At 39.3% G+C, this 20,797-nt stretch overlaps 1 protein-coding gene across 1 annotated transcript in view; it reads left to right on the forward strand.

Annotated features, from left to right (window-relative positions):
* Positions 1 to 14,476, forward strand: part of ZCWPW2 (zinc finger CW-type and PWWP domain containing 2) — a 138,892-nt gene extending 124,416 nt beyond the window's left edge. The window contains exons 6-9 of the mRNA XM_082663641.1: positions 2,176 to 2,228; positions 3,270 to 3,337; positions 9,981 to 10,105; positions 13,859 to 14,476. Coding sequence (XP_082519767.1) covers positions 2,176 to 2,228; positions 3,270 to 3,337; positions 9,981 to 10,105; positions 13,859 to 14,020 — 408 coding nt within the window. The 3' untranslated portion in view covers positions 14,021 to 14,476. The remainder of the gene's footprint in view (positions 1 to 2,175; positions 2,229 to 3,269; positions 3,338 to 9,980; positions 10,106 to 13,858) is intronic.
* Positions 14,477 to 20,797: the final 6,321 nt, after the last annotated feature.

A 20,797-nucleotide genomic window follows, 5' to 3' on the forward strand; every position in this document is an offset into this window, starting at 1 on the left:
ATTATTTAACTAAAGAAGACCCTGAAATGCAGAATGGTCATTTAGTCAGAAAATATTTATTACGTGTCTACCTTACGCCAGGCTCTTGCTGGATGTTACAGTAGTCAGTGACTTACCAAAGGTGATCCCACTTGTAGGTGCCAGAGTCAGCATCCAGATCCAGACCCTCTCCTTCCAGATGCAGTGCCCTTCTCCATCCATCATACGTTGTCAAAGCCTGGAGCAGGAAAGCACAGGGCGTTTGGCAAATACTGACTAGTCCATTTTGGCTGCTATGCAGTATTTAACAAAGGAGAAAAGGAATTTATTATGACCAGCACAACTCACTGTAATTTATGGTAGTCGTCTAGCAGTATTTCTTTCTATTAGTACCTATAAAGCAGTTTTCACTTTGTTACCTGAATTTCATTTCCACTTGTGACCAGCCTTTCAATTCATACTCAAGTATGCATGTAATATAAGCTGATCCTTAATAACAAGATAGAAATAATAGCATTACATTGTCTTTGGAGATATAGTTCAATGATTTAGACAACAGTATTTCTATACGTATTTTTTACCATATAGATATATAACAGTCCTGGAAAAACTATTTGAATATTACCTTGAGGTTGAAGATCACAAAAAGAAGATCACTTACTCTTTAGCATCATAATAATATGAATTCCCTGAATGTTTCATACAAACTTCCCCTGAGTGATTATTAGGATATAATTTTTTATGAGAAGTAAATTAAAATATCCCCTTTTAACTGTAAATTCATCAGTTTCTACTTGTAATTCTGTTTCTCTGTATATTTTAAGGCTAAGATTTTGGTATATACAGGTTCAGGACTATTATATTTTGGGGGTAGATTGTTTCTTTTAGCATTAAGTAATAACCTTTTTATCTCTGATTATGCTTTTTGCCTTAATATCTGCTTTTTTCTACCAGTAATACTGTAGCAGTATTCCCTTTGTTAATAATCATTGATATATTGTATCTCCTTACTTTCAATTTTTCCATGTCACTGCATTAAAAAAATTTTTTACCTTCATTGAGATATAACTTAGTCAGTCCTTTAAATTGTAAAATCCAGTGTTTCTTAGTATATTCACAGTTGTCAACCAATACCACTATCTAATTTCAGAACACTTTTTCATACCACCAAAAGAGAACCTGATATTCATTAGGAATCGCTGCCCATTTCTACATCCCCTCAGTCCCTGGCAATCACTAATCTACTTCTGTCTCTATGGATTTGCCTTTTCTGGACATTTCAGATAAATGAAATCATACAACGTGGCGTTTTGTGTCTGACTTTTTTTCAACTTTTCACTTACCGTAATGATTTCAAGATTCATCCACGTTGTAGTATGTGTCAGTACTTCACTATTTTTAAAGGCTGAGTAATATTTCATTACATGGATATATCACATATCTATCCATTGATGGATATTTGGGTTGTTTCTACTTTTTTGGCTATTATGAATAATGCTGTTATGCACATTCATAGTTTCATAATTATGACCAAATATAATTTTTTACATGGACGTATGTTTTCATTTCTCTTGGACATATACCTAGAAGTGAAATTGCTGCATCATGGGGTAACTCTACATTTAACATATTGAGGAACTGTCAAACAGTATTCCAAAATGGCTCCACCATTTCACATTCCCACCAGCAATGTACGAGTGTTCCAGTTCCTCCACATCCTTCATCTTGTCCTTGCTTAGACATTAAAACCCCAGTCCCAAGCCCTTTTGGCCCTTTTCTGGTATAAATTCTCTGTGGGTCTTCACCATGTCAGTTCCCACCTGTATAGCTTTGCATTCCACATGTTTCTGGCATCTGAGTATTTCTTTTTCTTTCTTTAAAGATCATATATGAATGAAAATATAAAAGTAGTTTTACTTAGTATTTTTGTGTATTTGTGGAAGGTGAGGAAGGGAGAGTGGATATAGGGGGTAGGCATTTGTACTGGATGAGTCGACCATTCCTAGAAGTTGAGCAGGTCAGTGGAATTGCAGTGATGATGAAGTGGCTGACTTAGAATTACATATGTTGTTTAGGGCTGGGGACCAGAGTTTTTCTTCTGGGCTAACTTACTCAGACCATATAGGATCCATTATTATGCTGAACTCATCGTATCCCATATGAACTAACTGATCTTTTTGTGTTGTTACTTTACAGATGCAAGTTTCCAAAAATAATACTCAAAAGAAAAAGCCTAAATTTAGGAAAAGGTATGCTTTTTTAAATTAAAAACTATTATGATAAAATTGAAATATATATATATATTGGGTTTAATTTTTATATGACATTTCCCCCTGGTTCTTAATTTTGTTTCTCTAGGGAAATACGTTTTAAATTTTCTAAAAGAATTAATAAAATGATAAGTAGTAGGCTTAGAATTATGGAGAAAGTTTTATGTTAGTACAAATGTGTTGAACTATAAGTTTCAAAGATTAATATCATGTGAGCAACCAGATAAGAAGCAGGTTTTTAGTTTAAAAATAGGTAATGCAAACCAGAAATAAGCCTTTATAATAAGTCACTGATGACAAGTTTTAGTGTTTATCACTGAACCAGCCATACAGGTTATTTATTTTTTTAATGAATAGTAATCAGTGTTATGTGAAAAGGAGTCCTACTCAAAGACAAAGACTGGCCTAATATGACAGTCCTTCTCTTCTTTGTCCTTTTTTAGAAGATGAATAATTAAATTTTTAAAAAGGACTTCCACTTCCTAATCTTGACACTTCACAGTAACCTCATCAAATAGATAGGGGTATATCATAATTATCTCCACCTAAAAGATGAAGAATTTGTGCCTTAAAGAATTTAAGTGACTTTCTCAAGATCTGGTTAGAGAAAATGCGTTTGAACAGATGTTTTCTGACTCTAAATCAGCAACATGGTGTAGTGGGAAAAGCATGGATTTTGCAGTCTGACAGAATTTAGTACTGTCACGTTCAACCATTTTCCTATGTTGTCAAATTTCTTAGTTCCTCTGAGTAACAGTTGGTAGGTTTTTGGAGGGAGGATTACACGAAAAAGGCTGTGTAAGGTGCTGGGTAGATTACTAGTGGTTTTCACCTAGTGAGAGCTCAGATCAGTATTATTTTGTTTTTCACTGCCTTACTGTGTACAACAACAAAGAAAAAGTACCCCAAGTTAGGAAATATATACTCATAATTTACAGTTACCAATGAATATGCATGAACAGTTATTTAAATATACATGCCTGATCTTTTGAAAATAAATCTGTCAAATTCTTTTTCTAGGAAAGCTATTTTAAAATCATCTTTTGAAAATGTTTGTTCAGATGATGCCTTATCAAAGGAAAACATGGGTATGTGAAGGCCTGTCCTGCTTTTAGTTCTTTTACCTGTATTTAATTTCACCACATATAATTGTATTCCTTTGAAGAAAAAAAAATGTACATGTATACATATATGAGAAACATTAGTGGGTTTTTGGTATTGATTTACATACTAGGGATTTTCAGTTGTCTTCAGGTTTCTATTCCCTCGAATTAAATTTTCTCTGGCTTTGTCATATATTTAATTTTTTAAAATAAAGCATCAGCAGTTGTGGAAGGAAATACCAGCATCAATACGCTTCAATCCAGACTTATCTATTCCACATTTATTGGGGTCCTAGGGGTGCCAAAGGGGGAGAAGGAAGAAAAGCAGCAGCCTAGGGCTTCCAGCTGAATTAATTGCCATTGGAGTTAGACCACAGTAGGGAGAATGTCGCCTGCAGGGAGAAGGTCTTCACTTTCAAAAGCACTTTACTTTTCCTACATTTTCGTTGGTCTTGAAAAGCAGGCACATGCTTGTTTGCTAGGTGGAACTTTGGCAGCCATACAAAGAGGTTTCAAAGCCAGTTAAACCCAGAGAAGTCATTGTGCCACACTCCCTCTCCTTGAAGCCACTCCAAGACCCTACGGGGCTCTCATTTCCATTGGCTAAATACGCCATTTGTTTTCAGTCTCAGTAAAAGAAAGGAAAGCAGGCAGAGGAAGGACGAGGTAGGTTTTTTTTTTTTTTTGCGCGGTACGCGGGGCTCTCACTATTGTGGTCTCTCCTGTTGCGGAACACAGGCTCCGGACGCGCAGGCTCAGTGGCCATGGCTCACGGGCCTAGCTGCTCCGCGGCATGTGGGATCTTCCCAGACCGGGGCACGAACCCGTGTCCCCCACATCGGCAGGCGGACTCTCAACCACTGCACCACCAGGGAAGCCCGAGGTAGTTATTTTTTAAAAAGAAATTTCTTTGGCTCCTCTCCTAAACCACTACAAAATTCTGTTGTTTCTATCTCTTCTTAAACTTATTCTGCTACTGCTTTCCCGCTATTTAAGGTGCTTTTTTTCTTTTTTGGTTATTTTGTTCCTTTGCCTCACATGATCAGTTCAGATATTCCTGTAGAAATATCAAAAGTCATTTTAGACCTAGGCTGAGTTACCACCAGGTGACCCTGATAGTACAGCTGGATCCTTCTCCTCTCCAACTAGCACAGGATCCTACAGAAGAAATTCATGCCTGCCAGGAATCCACTGACTGGAAATGACTCTTCCATGTAAATGAGTGAACACATCTCAGTAGTCTTCCACTAAAGGGAAGCCCTGTCAGTAGTCTCATGTTCTGTATGGCTCTGAAAGTCTCAGTAGTTAATTGTTAAAATAGTTTACCTGATCAGTGTTCCACTCCTCAATCCCATTTGAACTAAAGAACAGAAACATCTAGTCTTCTGTGTTCTTTGTAAGAGCTGACTACTTCCTGAAAGAGTAGTTCTTTTTCAGTAGTTTGTACCCTCCTCAAATTTTTTACCCACTACCCATATTTCTGTGGATCCCTTGATGCAGGCCTCTGAGATCTCTCATTTCTTCTTAGCTTAAGGTAGGATCAGTCCTAGATCGAGCAACAGAGGAAAATTATACCGTCAGATTCTTGAGTCTCCACCCCACTTTTGGACCCTCTTTCCTTATGCTCCCAGGTGCTAATGTGTCTCCTGTTAGTCTACTGCCCCAGCTGTGATATTCCATTATGGGTTTTATGCTCTACAGTTGCTTCTCTCTTTCCCTTAGTTAGAGATCCCAGGGAGAGTCAATTAAGTGGATCTACTTTACCTTTCCAAGTATCAGTTTCTTCATCTGTAATAAAGAGATGCAGTAGAAGCCCTCTTATCCGACAAAGAGAGGACTATTTCTGGAAAATAATAGAAAAAATTGAGGAATCATTAAATAAATTAAACTGTATATTCATGGCTGTATAAAGATTTAATCTAATGCCGGGAGGGAGAGATAAATTAGGAATTTGGGATTAACATATACACACTACTATATATGTAAAATAGGTAACCAACAAGGGCCTGCTGTATAGCATAGGAAACTATATTTAATATCTTGTAATAACCTATAATGGAAAAGAATCTGGGAAAGAATATATATACACATATATATATATCATTTTGCTGTACACCTGAAACTAACACAACATTGTAAATTAACTATACTTCAATTTTAAAAAGTGGTTATAAAAAGAGATTTAATCTAAGAAATAGCTATTTGTGGAGCATGTCTGTATTTTTTTGGAGAATTGCCACCCGAAATATCTTGTATTATATTTTTTTTTCAGTGTTTAGGGACCAAAAAAAAAATAATCCATTGATGATGAAATAATACTACAATAATGATAACACCTGTAGCAGTTAGTATGTGTCCTCACTTTTCTAAACATTTCATATATATCAATTTATTTAACCCTCACAAGATCTATATGAGATAGATAAGGTAGATATTATTTTAACGCTCATTCTGTCAGTGGAGAAACTGAGGTACTTAATAGGTTACGTGACTTTTCTAAGGTCACATAGTGTCTTAAAATTAATCAAAGTTTGCAACAATTTCCTTGGTTGCTTTGAGTACCAGAAGCTTAAAGCTAAATTTATGGTTTTTCTTTACAGCACTGGTAGTTGGTCTAAGCATTTTTTAAATGTAATGCCTTTCGTATCTTCCTTAATGAATTGATTTTGACTTCTTTTATTTTCAGTCTTTCAGTTTTTGTCATTTGTTTTATTGTATCAGTGTTTTCTGTTGGTAAATACCTCATTTCTTTTTGGGAAGTAGACAGTGTATTAAACTTTTTATAGATAAAAGATTGACATAGTACCCTGGATTAACTAATAATCTACTAACATTAATTAATAAGTTAGCAAAGGATGTGTTCATTAGCTGTCTGAGATAGGTGAGCATGGCAGAGAATGGCTAATATAGGAAAGGTCTGGATGGTGGCTGAGCCCGAGTAGGAGATGAAAGCTTGAGGCCTGGGTCTGGGGTATAAAAGGCTAACGGGGAGAAGGGTGCTGTCTCGCTATTCAAGGCAAACTTTGCCCACCTGCTCTTGGTTTGGAGTCACCTTTAACCTCTCGGCCTTTGTGCCTCCTGTTTCTGTTTGTGTCCCAGAAAGGTGTCCTCTTCTTCATTCCACTTCAGCCTGTATTTCACTCATCTCTACGTTTAAATCATGAACACGCAGAGGAGGGTTTGTGGTTACTTGAAAATAAAACAAAACCAAGTGCTTTTTCCTCCTCTTCACCCTCCTTTTCTGTAAGAATGACTTCAAAATTTCAACATTGAAATGGCCCTGAAAGTTTATTTAAGATGCTATTTTTCAGTGCCAGGTTTGAAATAACCCAGCCAGTGGCCTCGTTATATAAGGGAGGAAATAGCTTCTTTAGACATTTAATAGAGAAATAGAGAGTAAAGAAAACTTCATAAATATACATTTGAAGGCTTTTAAAATAGTGACTGATTGGACTTCCCTGGTGGCGCAGTGGTTAAGAATCCGCCTGCCAACGCAGGGGACACCGGTTCGATCCCTGGTCTGGGAAGATCCCACATGCTGCGGAGCAAGTAACCCTGTGCACCACAACTACTGAACCTGTGCTCTAGAGGCCGCGAGCCACAACTGCTGAGCCCACGTGCCACAACTACTGAAGCCCGTGGCCCTAGAGCCTGTGCTCCGCAACAAGAGAAGCCACGACAATGAGAAGCATGCACACTGTGGGATAGGGAGGGTGGGAGGGAGACTCAAGAGGGAGATATGGGGATATATATATATATGTATAGCTAATTCACTTTGTTATAAAGCAGAAACTAACACACCATTGTAAAGCAATTATACTCCAATAGAGATGTTTAAAAAAAAAGAAGCATGCACACCACAACAAAGAGTAGCCCCCGCTCTCCGCAACTAGAGAAAGCCCACGTGTGGCAACGAAGACCCAACACAGTGAAAAATAAATAAAATATAAATAAATTTATTTTTAAAAATAGTGACTGATTTATTGAGATAAACAGTAAGTTATTTCTTATCAGGAATGGAAAAAAACACTGATTTATTTTATAAAAAGTCATTTTTAAAAGCCAGATATGGACTTCAGTATGAGAGATACTTTTTTCTTCCCTTTTCTTTTCTTTTTTTTTTTTTCCACTTTCTCTGCATGATAGAGCAGCTATCACTCAACAAATTGAAGCAAGTTAGGAAAACTACAGGATAATGAGGATTGATAGAAGTTGATTGGTCATGCAGTTAGCACAGGCGTGCATTCTCTCTCTATCTTTGGAGGAGATCATTGACCAATTTTGATAACCTAGTTTGTAGATTACAGTAACTGCAATTTCTGAGAATTATTTTTGCACTCTCTGCGTTTACAGTATAGGAATACCCATTTAGAAAAGCAAGCCTCCTGTTGCTCTGGAAGTAGAATTTGACATCAGTCAAGTTGGTGTTATGAACCCTGGTTGATTCATGAAGTCATCCATTACTTTGTCTTCCCTTTGATCGAAAGGCAGTGTACATACTTTTCCAGATCACTTGAAAACAGAGAGCCTGCAATGGCGCTTGGCAATGACATTCATTATCATAAATTGATTGTATTTTAGTCTAGCCTTAGAAATAAAAAGAAGTTTGTGTGCCATTTTTCCTTTACAGCAGAGCTCAAAATACACCTTCTCAGCAGTGCACTGAATGTCAGTTATCAATTTCCATAGACTCAGAATGTAAAGTAGGAAAACCCAACATCTGTGAGTGGGACTGGGGAATTGGTGTGAAGATAGCCACACAGTTGTTATTAAGTGACAGGTTACTAAGTAAGAAATCTGTCATAAAGAGAGGTTAATCTCATTAACAAAACTGATTCAGTGAAAATGTACTTTCCTACAGAAAATTCTGATTCAGTAGATATGGTGTTGCATTCATATTTTTTAATAAAGTCTCCAGGTGATCCTTGTGCCCCTAGATTTTGAATATCATTGTTCTAGAATGTAATAGCTTATCCTCTGTGTTCTTAGGCTTTGGCAGTTAACACAGATCTGTGTGCTTACAACTAACATGTCAGTTACGGTTTTTGTTTGTTTGTCTTTAAACATAGGAACTGGTTCTGAGGTATGGAATGGCTTATCAGAAAGCTTCTTTCAAACTGTTTGTGAGAGTTTTCCACAAAGAAAACCTAAGACTGGCTAGATGGAGATGATGACCAGGAAGGCTCGTTGGTCTGTGGCTCTTCTCTGGGGCCCCTGACCCTTAGTAGGCACACAATAAACATTTGTTGATTAAATAAAAGAAGATGGTAATAAAATATGAATTCTTTTGAGCTGGAACGTCTCACGTTAATAATCTCTGTTTTTACCTTATAGCATGCTTAGTTTACAAGGATACCTGTGTGTGTAAACACACACACACACAAATGGATGTGTATATCATGCACAATTAAATTAATATGATTGCTGGGAACACCTTGATATATTCATTGATAATATTTTAGCGCTGAAGGGTGTGTCCTGCTTGGGTTCCATGAACTTTCAGCTGCTCTACCTCGTGTGATTTTTGGTTACTTGCCAGTGAGCAGTCCATAATAGGGGTGGTGTGTCAGATTTGTATAACCAGAGTGGAAGGTGATGGGGTGTGTGTTCGTGGCCTTTCTCTTTCAATCATGCTGCCCTTGGAAGACTTCTCAGGGGCCCCATCAGTCTGTTTTGCAGAAGCAGGCCATCCGGGTCTCCTTCCCCTTATCTTTACTTCAACAAGACTTGGTATCAAATGAAAATGTTTGTTTTATTTAAATCGGGAATTCAGTTGATATTGTTAATCAGTGATTGAGTCTGTAGAGTTATAATAGGTGTTTATTTCTTTGATGGGGATATTATTTTATCTCAGCAAGTTCAATCAATTACCAGATTTTTTACATACTTACATATTTCTGTCACAGTAGCACCAAAAAACCACAATTTTTATAAGTGTGTGGGTTTTTTTTTTTAATCAGATTAGGCAGTTAAGATGCATTGATATTTTGATTAGGAATAGACTAGTCTGGACTTAGCCTTGCCACTTAATTACATGGCTTCCCCTTTTAAACAGTAGCTTTAATAGTTTATTGCAGGAATTGACAAGTTGTGGCCCACGGTCCACGAGTTGCTGCCTGTTATTGTAAATAAAGTTTTATTGGGACACAGCCACTCTCATTTGGTTTAAGTGTATGTGTATGGTTTGCATCCAACAGCAGTATTGAGTAGCTGTGACAGAGACCATCTGGCCCACAAAGGCTGAAATATTTACTCTCTGGTCCTTCACAGAAAAAAAGTTGCTGACCCTCGGTCTATAAATAACAATTTAGTTTGGTGCCCTTGGCTCCTTATTTTAAAAATGCAAACTTCTAGTGAGCTTTTGATGTTTCAGGGATACTTTATAGTCTACACATAGCAAGAATGTAACCTACATTTTTCAAGGAATAATTATTCAATATAAAAGATTCACCTGGAAATCCATAGTAATTTCACATCAAGCAGAGGCCGATCTGAAAATTATACAAAGTATTTATTTTTTAATCTCATAACTTTAGAAAATGTCCTCTTTGGGGGTGGTTAATAGTATGAATTAGATTGAATTAATTAAGATATAACATTTTTGACTATATTAACGTTGTTTCTTTAGTTGTCTCTGAGACAGAACTTTTACTAAAAGAGCTGGAGCAAATGCTAGAGCAAGCGCGGGAGCCCACAGCCGCCCCTGATGAGTCCGAAGGGGAGCGCAGAGAGGAGACAGATACAGGAGAAAAGGTAGGGTCCACAGTGACCATCAGGCCTAAACAGCAACTCCAGACTCCTTAAACAGCAGAAATTGTTCCTGGATCTTCATTTTCACTATATGGGAAATGCTTTTCACTTCTGAAACTTGAGCCCTTGATTATCATGAGGTGAATAATAAACTAGTAGCCTGTTGAGAAATCAAGATGCATCTATCAGTCTTTGAAAAAAGTATATTTGAGCCAAGGAGCTCTTTTATTTTAGATATTTAAGGCTGGAATGAAGAGAGATGGAGGGGCTCACCGTCATCGAGGGGGTGCCCATCTTTACAGTCAGGAGAAGGGCCAGGACAAGAGCCGCTCAGGAAACCTGCTCTACCTGGTTCATGCACAGGGTTGACCTCCATGGGGACAAACCTCATTAGTAACATCCTGGAGGTGGGGTTTTTCACTGGACTCTATTTCACCATTCTTAACTAAATTGTCTTTTTCTTTTGGTCAGCTATATTGGGCTGAGAAAGGCCATGTGTGCTTACTGTATTCAATATTTATATATGAAAACAGAAATTTTGAGTTGGTTGACACACTGCTCAGCACATCAGCTCCATGTCTGTGCAAATAAAATGAGGTACAAGCCCAGCTCATTAACACAGAGCAGCAGCGTGGCAGGTGTGAGAAAAATAAGTCATGGGGCAGACGCTTCCACAAGGTGGTACAGCTGTTCCCTATGTAGTTAGGAAGAAAAACAGCAGTGGGGAGCCCTGGAACCTTAAGGTTTCATTCCTTCTCTCATTCCCTCATTTGGGTATATAGTGTGCCTGGAGTCAGGAGGGCAGTGGATAGGAGACAGGCTCAGGATACAGTGCCTACGTGCCCATCCTGGTCCTGCCAGTGAGGATTTGGGGGACTTGGCAAGGTTGCCTAGCCAAGGGTGAAACAAGGCAAACCAGGAAAAGTGCTTTGCAGAGTAATTGACACCTAAGGTTGGCTGTTATTACAGATGAGAATTGTCAGTGGCAGCCGCTGGAGAGAGTATGAGCTAAGAATTTGTCACTTTGTCTCTTTTCCCATATTCTCACTTTGCGGAACTACCCATCCCCAAGTCTGTCTATTCTGAGATGCAGAAAAGGTGGATTTGTAAGTGGACAAGGTTGTTTACCCACTTTGGCTGATTTCATTCAGAACTTCAAGAAGAATAAAGATGATTCTTAAATACCTTCTTGACTGAGTTAGAAATCAAGAAATATACAGAATTTACAGTTGAGATCAAAATGTCAAGGAAAATAAAATTAATGATAAAAACACTTGCTGAGCTGAAAAACATAAATGTTTTCTTGGTCAGCGATACCAACCTGTACTTGAATTTTCATGGGTTGTGAATGCCATTTTTCCAATTAGAGTTCCTTTTTAAAAAAAACAAAAAACAAAAAACAAAAAACTTGTTGTCTCTATATAGATCCTACCCTTTGTAGAACAAGAGCTATAGATTGGTGATATATATGTTGTATACATGTAGTTAATATACAAATTATTCTTTTCTAGCAAATGTGTGTTCTGTTTGAGCACCATATGGATTTTTGCAGTGGTTTTTCTTTTTTTTCAGTCTTATCAGTTTGTCTTTTCAAAAATACAGCCAGGGGCTTCCCTGGTGGCACAATGGTTGAGAGTCTGCCTGCCGATGCAGGGGACACGGGTTCGTGACCCGGTCTGGGAAGATCCCACATGCCGCGGAGCGGCTGGGCCCGTGAGCCATGGTCGCTGAGCCTGCGCGTCTTGAGCCTGTGCTCTGCAACGGGAGAGGCCACAACAGTAAGAGCCCTGCGCACCGCAAAAAAAAAAAAAAAAATACAGCCAGGTTGATTTTTATAGAAATGTCCTGGAGCTTTTACAGCCACAGAATTGGCTTCTATTTTGCCATTATAACTAGTAACTTCATAGAACAGAAAATTACTTCTGATTTTTATTTCTTAAGGTAAAATACATAGTTTTTATACATCACCAGCCAGGAGCTTGCTCTTTGTTTTAGATTCTTGTAATATTTTATGCTTTCAAAGTCATTTAGAAATTATAAAATTTAACCATTTTAACTTGCTGGTAGTAGGCAGGTGAGTGCCACCTGCTGACTGGTTCATAAGCTTCTCTCCACACTGAGCTTTACAAGTCTGGAATTCATGGCAGGTTCAGGGTACTTAGGGCCTTGTTCACTTTTGAATAAGGAGAATAGCAATGAGACCAACTGTCAAAGCTGGAGCAATTTACAGCTTAAAAATAAAAAAATGATCACCTAAGGGATTTCTTTTTTTTGTTAGTAGGAAAAATTAATATATCTTCCAAAGGTAATACCACTTAACACTGAAGATGTGTTTTGTTTTTAGGAGAAAATGGCCTTTACAAACTAACACATCAAAAGGAGCCATCTGATAATTTTAAAGTTCTGAGCATGTTTATTCTCTGGGCAGATAGTGTTTGAGCTATTTTCAAAGTTGTAAATTTGATGATGTTTTCATCATTCATTTCATGTATGAGGTTTCAGGTGGATTACTCTCAAGCATTTATACCAATGAATTGAGAGTAGCAACATGAACAAAAAGCATACACACATGGATAATCAAAATCCATTTCTATTTGTCGTTGAGATTATTTTCCTCAGTAGAGTCACCTTTCTAATTAATTATGTTCTTAGCTAATATTAACACTAGTTGACATGACCTGACGTGGAAAAAAATGGGAAGGAATTAATTTCAGATTATTATAAGAATCCACCTGAATAATTCACAAATTAGATAGTCCATATACAGATAAGACAGAGTTTACTGAATAATAATTATTTTAATAATTATTGTAATGAAAGGTACATTTTTGATACATGGAAGCACTTGTCTAAACTGCATGTATTCTTTTTTAATTTATTTATTTATTTATTTTTGGCTGTGTCAGGGCTTTGTTGCTGCACGTGGGCTTTCTCTGGTTGCAGCGAGCTCTTCGTTGCAGTGCAGAGGCTTCTCATTGCAGTGGCTTCTCTTGTTGCGGAGCACAGGCCCTAGGTGTACAGGCTTCAGTAGTTGCGGCACATGGGCTCAGTAGTTGTGGCTCATGGGCTCTAGAGTGCAGGCTGAGTAGTTGTGGCGCATGGGCTTAGTTGCCCTGCGGCATGTGGGATCTTCCCAGAGCAGGGCTCGAACCTGTGTCCCCTGCATTGGCAGACGGATTCTTAACCACTGCACCACCAGGGAAGTCCCATAAACTGCATGTATTTTTTTTCTTTCATTGTGTGGGAAGTTACCTCTGCCTTTAATGACCCTTGAAGTTGTAAATCTCGTGTGTGTGTGTGTGTGTGTGTGTGTTTGCATTGTTTTTACCTGTGTTCTTTCCCACTAAGCTAGCACACACTCTCACTGTTCATAAGGAATGCAGATGCTTATGAGAAAATGAGAACAGAAAAGTGTGACTAAAACAGTTTTAACTTGTATTCCCCATAGTAATCATTTTTAAAATAAACAAATATAGAAAACTCTCAGAAGTTTAATTTTAATGACCACATTTTGCCAAAGCATAAAATTAAAACTAACTAAAAATGTGTGATGTTGGAGAGTAGAGACAGGACCAAATACTATGTTATTTTTACACTCACACACTTACTGTACGTTATACTTTATGTGGGGATCATTATTTGACCACCAGCAAATGGAACACCTTCTTAAGGAGTTACTGACAACTTTATGTTTTGTTCAAATAATTAAGCCTGGTCTTCAAGTAAATTTGATGACTTGTATGATTATTTTTACAGTTATCGAAATGTGGCCCTGAAGCTCCTGTTGGCAGCTCGCTTGAGAACCACTGTGACGAGGACTATCTTGTAATTGATGGGCTAAGATTAAAAGCTGGAGAATGTATTGAAAATATAACTAACAAGTTTAAAGAAATAGATGCGTTGATGTCTGCATTTTAGGGCATTACAGATATTTTCAAAAGTTAATTATAAAAACATTTACATCTTTACATTTTCCCAAAGTCAAAACTTAAAAATGTTTAGTGAAATAGGTATACATTATACTGAAGTTGTTATTTCTAATAACTTTCTACTTCGTGTTTTGAAAATATCCATTGTTTTGAGAGTCAATCAAATGGTAATTAAGTTAGTGTTATAAATTTAGAATCTGAGAAACCCTGATATTTGTATTTGTAGGGTTTTTTTCTTGTTTGCCTTAATTTTAAAATGGCTTATGAAACCTACTTCACAAATACATGCTTTACAATGATTATTTAGGCCCTTTGTTCAAATGTGGCTAACTGTTAAAATGACTGCCAATGCTATTATAATTCTTACAGATATTTCAAATCTAATATACTTAGAGAATGTGAATTTGTAGTAGAAAGAAGCTACTGTAAAATAAAAGGAAATAATAAAAAATGGTTGTGTAATAGAGTTGGAGCTTTTCTTAAAAAACAAAAATGTCAATTGCCTTATTACACTGGAAACAATCTTTTCAGCTACAGTTCCCTAACTGAGTAACAGAGTCTGTGAAGGGTCTTTGGAAGATTAGAATCCTGGACCCTTCCCCACTGAATCAGTATCTCTGGAGGTGAGGATGGGAAAATGTAATTTAAAATATATAGAGGTAAGTTAAACGTATTCACTCTAGAAAAATCTAAACTATACAAAAGTAAAAGGTACATCCTGCAGTACCACTTCCTTAACATCCCCCCTGGAGCCCCATTCCTTAGAGGTCCCCATGAATGGTTTCGGTGGGTGTCCTTCTCACTCATGTTCTGTGCTCATCAACTTGTGTGTCTGCACATCCATCTCCAGTTCTAGCTCTGGCTCCCTCTCTATACCTCCCTCTCCATACCTCCCTCTCCCTGGGGGCAGGGGTAGGGGAAAGGGCATTCCACGCACATAAAAACAAAAACCAAAGCTTAAGCAGAGAAGAAAAGAGAGCATCTGGGCCCTGGTGTTGGTTGAAGTAGCTGGAGTGGAGTGTGATGGGGGGAAGTTGAGCCACAGCAGATGAGGAGGCTGTGTACCCAGGCTAAGCAACCTGGGGAAGAGGTTCAAACATTTGAGGAAACTCACAGCAGTGCAGTGTGGGTGAGTGAGCAGGAGAGACCGTGGAGTCAAGAGAGTCAGCGGGCAGGCTACTTGGTAATTTGGTTGTGAGAGCATGGGGGCCTGTATTATGGTGGTACCTTGATGGAGAGAGGCAGGTAGAGTCAGGCTCGATTAACATGAGTGGATGATCAGGACTTGGAGATTGGATATAGGCATGGGACCAGGTTTCTGGTGTTCACAGTGCTGTTCACTGAGGTAGGAACACATGCATATTAGAAACGTAGGACACATGTCAACTTTGGGCCAAACTGTGTAAGTTCAGCTGAGAGTCTAGGCTGTTAATGCTTTAACAAAATCTATGTTTCAGCACCACACTACGAACCAGAGTGACTAGGAACAGTCTCTCCACACATCGTATTTCACTTCTAAGTGGTTTAAAACAGTGAAGGCTAAGGCTTCCTTTTTCTTCCAGCTGAATTTACTCCAGAGTATTTTAGAAAAACTCTTTCACTTTTCCTTAGCAGTATGATTTTATATTCACAGCCTACGAAATATCTCAAAAGTAATTGATCCCATTGTGTGTTACTCCTTAGAATCAACTATAAAAATGACTTCAACTGTATTTGCAAGACTTTATCCACAATTCAGGTGTTTAATCTAAACCCCAACTAGTAGGTCGGTTAGATCACTTATAGCTAATTCCTCTTGGTGGAGCAGCCGGTGCTTATCAAAGTGAGAGTCCGTACGTAAGATGCTGAAATTTCCAGACTGAATTCGACTCTGCAGTGGTCTAAGTGATAGAGTCTGGAATGTCCACTGGAGTCTTTGTGAGCTTGGGCAGCTCAAAATGATGCTGCGAACAAACATTTGAGTTGGCTCTTCGGCAGAGGAAACTGCAGTCTCCTTCCAAGAAGAGGCTGGGGGAGCCTCTGTTCATGTGAAGATACAGGCTTTCAAATTTCCAGATGCCATGTGCCCAGGAAGAGGATGAAGGTGCAGTCAACTAACATCTCTGTCCTCAGGGCTGAGAATCACACGTGGCTGAAGACCCTCCCCGCAGATAACATCCCATGTGGAAACAGAATGCCTGCCTTCAGATCCCGGTGCTGCCATCTACTAGCTGGGAGACCCGAGACAAGTTATTGAACTTCTTCGAGCCTAGGCTTCTTTCCATCTGTAGAGTGGAGGTTACTGTGAAAGGAAACATAATAAGCTACATAAAGTGTGTGTAACAATTGGAACACATGGAAAAGATGCAAGTTATGACTATGAATGTCATTGGCTCAGAGCCTTTCTCTTCTGACTGCCGCTGCCACGCTCCTCTGGGTCCTAATAGACTAACATCTTCCTTTCAGCACAGCCAGAGGTGACACCTACTTCTGCGGGTCTGGGACCAAGGATATGATTAGCTGCCTTCTAGGGCAGGCCTAGAGGTGAGCAGTATCCTACGTTTATAGCCAGAGCATCTAGTTGTGCCCCAAGGAAAACATTGTAAGGAAATTGCATCTGCCTTCCAAGGGAAGTTAAACTCTATGTACACTAGTTACACCAGGTTTGATATGTGAGGTGTAAGGCAATATGTCAGGGCCTTCTGCCCAAGCATTTGGATTCGAGTAAGAGCCCCTCTTTGTCCAGTTTGAGGAGGCTACCTGATCCTTTTTGGAATGATTTGGGCCAAGTCATCCCAGTCTACAGCCTCCATGAACTTAGGGAGGGTCAGCACCCATTGGAAGCTGAGTCCCCAGTTAGACCTGCAGACGCTGTAGAGTTGAGCACTGAAGCCAGCTCCGTTACCCTATATTCTAGGAAGACCTGGTCCATCTGCCCCATGCTAGAAGCCGAATTCATTCAGGGATTTCCATTGGTAAGAGGCTTAGCTCTATCTTTACTGGAGACAAACTGTGTACATTGAATGGATTAGTCTCTTTTTGCCTCCAGTGGGACAAGTCTTGCAAGAGTCTGTAATGTCTATAGCCTTGACCTTACTGGCTCTGCAGTGGAGGCCAATGGGCCACAGTTAGTTAACCCATCTACTATAGACCTAGGCGCTACAAAGTCATAAACTTTGCAGATCAGTCTAGAGTCTTTGTGGAAAAAAATGGTGGTTTGCTCGTATGGACACCAGGGGGGGAAGTGGCAGGGGGGGCGGGGTGATGGTGGTGGGATGAACTGGGAGATTGAGATTGACATATATACACTAATATGTATAAAATGGATAACTAATAACCTGTTGTATAAAAAATATATATACCAAAAAAATGGTTGTTTGCTCTTTCTAGAAGAACCTTGCATTCATGAATCTGAGGTGACCTGTGTAGTGCTTTAGGTCAGGGGTCCCCAACCTCCGGGCCACGGACCAGTACCCATTAGGAACTGGGCCGCACAGCAGGAGGTGAGCAGCAGGCGATCTAGCGAAGCTTGTCTGTACTTATAGCTGCTCCCCATAGCTTGCATTACCGCCTGAGCTCCGCCTCCTGTCAGCATTATGGTGAGTTGCATAATTATTTCATTATATATTATAATGTAATAATAAGAGAAATAAAGTGCACAATAAATGTAATGTGCTTGAGTCATCCTGAAACCATCCCCCTCCCTGGGTCCGTGGAAAAACTATCTTCCACGAGACTGGTCCCTGGTGCCAAAAAGGTTGGGAACTGCTGCTTTAAGTAGAACCAGATCATTCTGCCATCTACTGCCTTTACCAAATAGCAGGTAATCTATGACTCCACCATATTGGGGCTGACAAATGGTAGCATTTTGTTCCAGATACTTCCAGACCAGTAGAATTTGCTGTGGCCCTTCCAAAGGATGAAGGTAAGATTTTGAAAATTTTTGAAATGATCAAGTCCTATTCTATCATTTTTCTCTCTGTTGGGTCCCAACAGGAGAAATAGTACAATTTAAAAATTCTAATATTTCTTTAGGGCTGAACCAGTTCTTGATACCTCTCAGTAGAGTTCTAGAAGAGTTGGTTAGTACAGATAAATTTGGTCTTAAGGTCCAAGTGCAACGTTCTCTGTGAACAAATCTAAATATTAGGATTTTTCCATCCACTGATTTGTTGCATGGTAAAATCACTCAAAGAAGTGAGCAACATAACCAAAGGAAAGGGCAGACAGAGAAAATTTTTGAAAGAATGAGTTGTTTGCTTTTAAATGCATACAGTAAGTTACTACAAGGAAGAGATGCGCTCAAAACAGAAACGAAACAAAAGAAAAGAACAGTTTGCAAGCAGCCCAGAAGTTGCTACTTAGAAAATAAAACTGTTATCTTCAGCCAGTCTAGGCAGGAAAAGATTCTTAAATTAAGATACAGCCTGGGGACAAAGATTAAGTCCAGGGAATGGTTGTTGAATTATATAACAGGAAAGACAAAGACCAAATTCAGGTGACTTGCAAGAAAACATGGCTTCAAGGCAAAGACCCAATCAGGGGTGTGGCTGTAACACTGCAAAATATGACAAAATGACTTTTTGTAGCTCTTTCAGCTGGACAGAGGCATGGGTCCACAGCCACTGGATGTGCCCAAAGTGTGCTAGTAATTCAAATCTGGAGAGAAACGTGTCTTGAAAAACATTGTGATTTTAACACATGGAATGAACTGCAATCAAATCCATAGAAAGCCCACTAAGTTGTAGAGAGAGTGATATTACCAAAGTCCTACCAGCCTGAACTAAAGAGACTGAAACACTTTTTGAGTGTGTCCAATTTTCTTCAGGTGGGAAGCAGGCTGGGAAAACGTAGCCACCAATGAAAGGTATAATTTTCAGTGTCCTCTTCAGAAGCAATGAGGAACATGATGGCAAGGGTATCTTGGGACAGAGCCGGGAGCTGTAGAGAGCATGGACTGTGGGTCCCAACCCTTACCCCCTCCCCCATCCACTCCTCCCTTTCCCATGGGAACAGAACCAAGATCCAATCAAGAAACACTTCCTATAATGGCCTATATGGGAAAAGAATCTAAAAATTGGATATATGTATAACTGGTTCACTTTGTTGTATACCTGAAACTAATACAGCATTGTAAATCAACTGTACTCCAATAAAATTTTTAAAAAAAGAATTAAAAAATATATATATTAAATTTTTTTAAAAAGAGAGAAAGAAACACTTCCTACTCCCATGGCAGGGGAACTCTTCTAATTTGCCTAGAGGGACTTCAGATTTGCTGAAGATCAAGTTTCCTTGTTTTGAATAGGGGTGCCTATTGTGATTATCCTGTCTCTGTTACAGTGTTGCTTGTTGTGTGGGTGTGGGAGGGGGTGGGCCAGTAGCTTGTGCTTTTAGTTCCTGGGTCCATTTCACATCTGGACCATATGTAATCATGGAGTCCTAAATGTTTCCTGATGCCACAATTGGGTGAGACTTCTGGGTGCCCTTTGATGGAGGTGGGGATGTTTTTTGTACTGGAGGGATATAATGATGTGGCCGTGGAGGTGGGCAGAGTTAATTGGATTACTGGCTCGGGTTAGTTCTTTGAGTCTCCTGCATAATTACCATGGCCCTGTCATGGGCAGAGTGTCCTTCTCTGCCTTGTGACATTGGGCTTGGCCTTTTGCTTTGCTCCATGAAATAGGGCTGAAGTGATAGTGCCAATTTTTAGTCAAGGCCTTACAAGACTTGGCATGTTTCTTCTTTTTCTCTTGTGCCTTTGCCATCACCTTGAGAGGAATGTGCCCCCACAAGCCCTCTGGGAGAGGGAGAGACTGAGACCATGGCAAGAACTCAGACCTGTAGACCTGCAGAGTGAAGCAGAGCTGCCCCAGGTGACCTCTAGAGCCGTAGGATAAAGGAGTGTTGCTTTTAGCCACTCGATTTTGGGGTCATTTATTACACGGCATTATTGTGGCCCTAGTTAACCGACACACTTGGCTTCTTGGTCCCAGCAACAATCTCACAGATTAGCTGTGGTGTCAGCTTCCCAGCTGTACCTGCAACATTTTCTCCTTATGTTGGAACTACTGTCACAATAGTCCTGCCTCCTGGGTAGACCCAGAGTGCTAGCCTGAGGCCTTCTGCCTGGACCTTCCCAGCTTTGCCTGGTTCTGGCCCAGACTGGCCCCTCAGACTGGCTCAGCCCACCCCTGCACTGCCCACAGTGGTAAGTTTTATTGGAAACTTTATTGCTTTATCAAGGAGGCAGCATATGTATAGATATTACAAATAAGTAGTATACCAACACCACCAACATATCACTAAGGGCTTGTAAGAGTGAGTCACTTGTTCCTTGTAAGTAGTTTTAGACACTACAGTAATCACATAGAGTGGAGATATGCCCATGATGGTGGGACGTCTCATTTGACAGAGAAAAGTAGGCATGTTTTTCCCTCCCCCTTGTGTTGCCTGTGTCTTCCTTAGCACTTTGGTATTGTGTCATAGGATTATGAGTTGCAAAATGTAAGTTTGGGTCCAGATTTTAACTATTAACTTGTCTAAGTCATATGACCAGTAAATGGAAGGGCCAGAATTTGAGTACATTTCTGTCTGGCTCCGGATCCCATGCCCTTAATTACTGTCTATATTGTTTAATAACCTGGTTACTAGCTGGGTGGTAGAATGCTCATCTGGTTTACTCTTATGTAAAATGGGGGTGGAACTTTCTAAAGCAAAGCATTGTGAGGAAAAAATGAGAAATGTTATGTGAAAGTGCTTTGTAAATCAACTTTATCTACTATTC

The sequence above is a fragment of the Grampus griseus genome, assembly GCF_964374135.1.
Source record: "Grampus griseus genome assembly, chromosome: 10".
In the NCBI taxonomy this organism is placed as follows: Eukaryota; Metazoa; Chordata; class Mammalia; order Artiodactyla; family Delphinidae; genus Grampus; species Grampus griseus.